This window comes from Salvelinus namaycush, chromosome 10, assembly GCF_016432855.1.
Source record: "Salvelinus namaycush isolate Seneca chromosome 10, SaNama_1.0, whole genome shotgun sequence".
NCBI classification, from domain to species: domain Eukaryota; kingdom Metazoa; phylum Chordata; class Actinopteri; order Salmoniformes; family Salmonidae; genus Salvelinus; species Salvelinus namaycush.
This window is the reverse complement of record NC_052316.1, coordinates 28,581-33,314: the sequence shown is the minus strand read 5'-3', so window position 1 is coordinate 33,314 and position 4,734 is coordinate 28,581. Positions and strand designations below refer to the sequence as shown.

General features: G+C 42.3%; 1 protein-coding gene across 1 annotated transcript; it reads right to left on the bottom strand.

Annotated features, from left to right (window-relative positions):
- Positions 1 to 240: 240 nt before the first annotated feature.
- Positions 241 to 1,506, bottom strand: LOC120054390 (UDP-GlcNAc:betaGal beta-1,3-N-acetylglucosaminyltransferase 7-like). The gene has a single exon (XM_039001804.1). The coding sequence runs from the start codon at positions 1,504 to 1,506 to the stop codon at positions 241 to 243; it is 1,266 nt and encodes a 421-aa protein (XP_038857732.1).
- Between the last annotated feature and the right edge of the window lie 3,228 nt (positions 1,507 to 4,734).

Sequence of the window (4,734 nt, the reverse complement as noted above, 5' to 3'; positions counted from 1 at the left end):
AAGCCCCTTGGTTTGGCGTCTCTGAATGTGCCTGCTGACATTGAGAGTCCTTCAAAATGCCACCAGAATATACATAATTTAAAAGTAATTAAACTTTTCAAACATATCCAGATAATTTACTACCGACAATGAAGGATTCCACGCCACTGTGATGCCCCCTCCCCCGGGTTCCTACCCGAGAACGAACTTATGAGGTTCTCTTCTCCCCTCACCTAGGTAGCATTCCAAATTCCCAACAGGCTATAAGATCTCTACTTTCTGCGAGCAGATGAGATTACTATTCACCAGGTTCCACATGTGTATGAGGTCCGGTGGCAGCAGCTTGTGGACCACGATCATGCTTTTAAAGAAACAGGGTTCTTGGTTAAGCTTACTTTTCTTGTTCTTGACAAGGCCAAATGTCTTAAAGGCATTATGCTTGATGGGCGTGACCTGCAGCACTTCCAGACACATTCCCAGGAACACGTCATCGATGGGGTATAGCTCTAGAGAGTCTGAGGCCCAGTAGAGCCTCCTGGCCAGGGGTGCATCCATGAGGAACCCACCGCCTCCAGCATATGGAGGGTAATAGGTCTTCTTGTAAAGCGCTTGTGGGATGTAGTACTTGTTCTCCTTCTTGCGAATGGGCTTGGCCTTGAAGAGCACGTCGCCGACGAAGAGGTTCTTGACATGGGCGCTGGCCTCCAGGTACTCAAAGATGTTCTCCACGCTGACAAAGACGTCGTCGTCGCCCTTGAAGATGTAGCGCACGTCGGCACAGTAGGTGGAGAACCACTTGAGGAAGTGCGTCTCCTTGAGGGTCAGGTTGAAGAAGCTGTCCTGGAAGTCCCACTGGAGTATATCTCCGTAGATGTAGTCCTCGTACTCCAGGAGCCTCTGATGGTTGGCTTTCTCAGCTTCGTTGGACGCCGTCCCCAGCAGGAAGACCTTCTTCACATTCTTGCCGTCCACCACTTGCTCCTTGCCCCACGTCTTGCGGATCACTTCACGACGATCGTGCTGCGAGGCAATGGACTTGATGACCATGAGCAGGTAGGTCTCCCCCAAGCACTTCTCCGGATGGTTGATGAGCATGGGGAAGAAGCGACAGTGGCGGTACAGCAGGAACTGCTTGAAGTTGGCCTCCAGGCCCCTGAACCAGTCCTGGTTGATAAAGTTGAGGTTGGCACTGCAGTTGGCAATGGACACGTCCCAGGTCTGGGAGCCAGCTCCCTCATGGATGACACTGGGCTCCTCCGTGGTGCCAGTGGCGGCAGCCGCAGGTTCAGCTTGTTTGGTCTTGCTGTTCTTCCAAAAGGTGTTGGTCACTGGGTAGAGACCCTTCTTCTGCTGCAGGGCCCTATCCTCTCCTCCCTCTGAAGAAGCCTCCATGCGAGCCTGCCTCTCAATTTGGAAGGGAGCCCCAGTGCCGATGCTCCCTCTCTGGACCACTGTCAATGTCACTACAGCCAGAAAGAACATGACACACACTCGTTTGTACACCCTCCACCAATCCCGAGTGGTCATCCTGGACATCCTGGAGAGAGACAGGCAGAAAGGGGCTGTTAGTCAGATGAAGAGAACATCAAAGTCATCTAGCTATACAAATACTAACTTTGATAATGATAGTCTAAAAGAATGCCTTTGGGCAACACTCCCTAAATCTGGTCCAGAAGAACATATTCACACATATTGGAACATTTTACAATGCTTTTATATTTACCCTAGAGATTAGGATATGATTCTGCTCCGAATATCTAAAACAGAATATTGATTAGGAAATGTATGATTCTATCAAGCCTTTAAAATATGTTAATTTACTAACATTTTCTTACAGGAAAAAATACTGGCAGATCTCAGCTCATTGTTTGATACTTGCAATGAATTGCTTATAAATGTAAACTCTGAAGCTATAGCATATATATATATATATATATATATATATATATATATAACATCACTTCATGCTTTGTGACCCCCATAGGGGAATTTTGGGCTGTTTTATGTATAGCCTGAAAACACGTGAAATAGACAGGTGGCTTAAGAAGACATAATGTGCAGCTTAAATATGATTTCATTGAAATTAACTAGACAACATTTATTTGCTTAACCTTTTGAATTAAGGTGACGACAGTTAAAGACCATATACGATTAATCACTTTAAACGTGGAAAGTTATGAGTTGTGAGAGCTCCAATGCATGAAAACTTGTGACAATGTTGAAAAAATTATCTTCTGGTGAACCATTATCATTTGTGAATGCTAGTCTTTATGTTGAAAGATTGAGTATGAACAAACTATGCGAATGCTACACATTACGTGATGACGTAAAGATGTCATCACACCCTGCAGTTGGAACTTTTAATGCAACCACTGTGTCAAATTTCAGAAAAACTTTACGTAAAAAGCACACCATGCAATAATTTGAGACGGCGCTCAAAAATAACAACATTTCTCCGCCATGTTGGAGTCAACAGAAATACGAAATTACATCATGAATATTCCCTTACCTTTGATCATATTCACCAGAATGCACTCCCAGGAATCCTAGTTCCACAATAAATCGTTGTTTTGTTCGATAATGTCCATTACTTATGTCTAAGTAGCTACTTTTGCTAGCATGTTTAGTGCACATGTCCAAACGCTAGCGCAGATGCAGGCGAACTCGGACAAAAACTTAAAAAAGTTATATAACAGGTCGAATGAACTGGTCAAACTAAGTAGAGAATTCATCTTCAGGCTGTTGTTGTCATAACTATCCAATAACGTTCCAACCGGAGAATTCCTTTGTGTCTCTAGAAGTTATATCGCAAGACGATATCGTTTGGAACGCGCGTGACCAGGAACTGGCATTCTGCCAGACCAATGACTGAAACACCTCCCATCCGGCCCCACATCACACTAGAGGCTTCATTCCACGTTCTACAAACTGTTGACATCTAGTGGAAGGCATAGGAAGTGCAACAGATCCATATATATTACAGGGAATTGAATAGGCGATGAGTTGAACATTGACCAGTCTCAGAATTCTCACTTCCTGTTTGGATTTCTTCTCAGGTTTTTGCCTGCCATATGAGTTCTGTTATACTCACAGACATCATTCAAACAGTTTTAGAAACTTCAGAGTGTTTTATATCCAATAGTAATAATAATATGCATATATTAGCATCTGGGACAGAGTAGGAGGCAGTTCACTATGGGCACACAATTCATCCAAAAGTGAAAATGCTGCCCCCTATCATAAAGAAGTTAAATAAAGGCCACCTGTGTGCAATCTAAGTGTCACATGATCTCAGTATATATACACACCTGTTCCGAAAGTCCCCAGAGTCTGCAACACCATGAAGCAAGGGGCACCACCAAGCAAGTGGCACCGTGAAGACCAAGGAGCTCTCCAAACAGGTAAGGGACAAAGTTGTGGAGAAGTACAGATCAGGGTTGGGTTATAAAAACATATCAGAAACGTTGAACATCCCACTAAGCACCATTAAATCCATTATAAAAAATGGAAAGAATATGGCACCACAACAAACCTGCAAAGCGAGGGCCACCCATCAAAACTCACGGACCAGGCAAGGAGGGCATTAACCTCTTAAAGCTAGAGGGCAGTATTTTTATGATTGGAAAAATAACGTTCCCAATGTAAGCTGCCTATTTCTCAGGCCCAGATGCTAGAATATGCATATAATTGACAGATTAGGATAGAAAACATTCTAAAGTTTCCAAAACTGTCAAAATATCGTATGTGAGAGAGAGAATAAAGTAGACGGCACACGTCAAACATTTGATTTATGACCCTATGTCAGGATGACGTGTGCATGCCCATATTTGGGCATCCGGTCCGGACATCCTGGCGGGAAGTTATCACGTGATTATGCCCATATATGGGCATCCTGTTCCTGTTCTCACGCCTTAGAGTGTGTGTTCATTTATGTATATAATAATGCATCTATTCCTTTGAAGTTGTCATGATGATTGATGTCTAGGGACCTCTTTGAACTGGGGGGGGGGGGGGGGGGTGTTTGAACATTTCAAAGAGTATGGCCCCCCCACCCCCTGTTTTATTGTCCTTATTGACCTTATTTTATATGAATACAGTCTTTCCTAAAACGGTATGTTATAAACATTAAAGGTTATTAAAAGTGCAGTACTGTCTGGTAAAGATGTATACCTGTTGTACAATAATGTTTATACATAAAACATTCGTGCATGTTTCAATGTTGGGCAGTAAAATTGGTTAATTAATTATAAGATGTTTAACTTCTTATGGCTGCAGCCCGACACCGGTACACTTATGACAACAGCCAGCTCAAAGTGCAGGGCGCGAAATTCAAAATATATATTTTTTTTAATAATTAACTTTCACACATTAACAAGTCCAATACAGCATATGAAAGGTACACATCTTGTGAATCCAGCCAACATGTCCGATTTTTAAAATGTTTTACAGGGAAGACACAATATGTAAATCTATTAGCTAACCACGTTAGCAAAAGACACCACTTTTTTTACTCCATCAGTTTTTTACTCCATCAGTAGCTATCACAAATTCGACCAAATAAAGATATAAATAGCCACTAACCAAGAAACAACTTCATCAGATGACAGTCTGATAACATATTTATTGTATAGCATATGTTTTGTTAGAAAAATGTGCATATTTCAGGTATAAATCATAGTTTACATTGCAGCTACAATCAGAAATTGCACCGAAAGCAGACAGAATAATTACAGACACCAACGCCAAATAACTAAA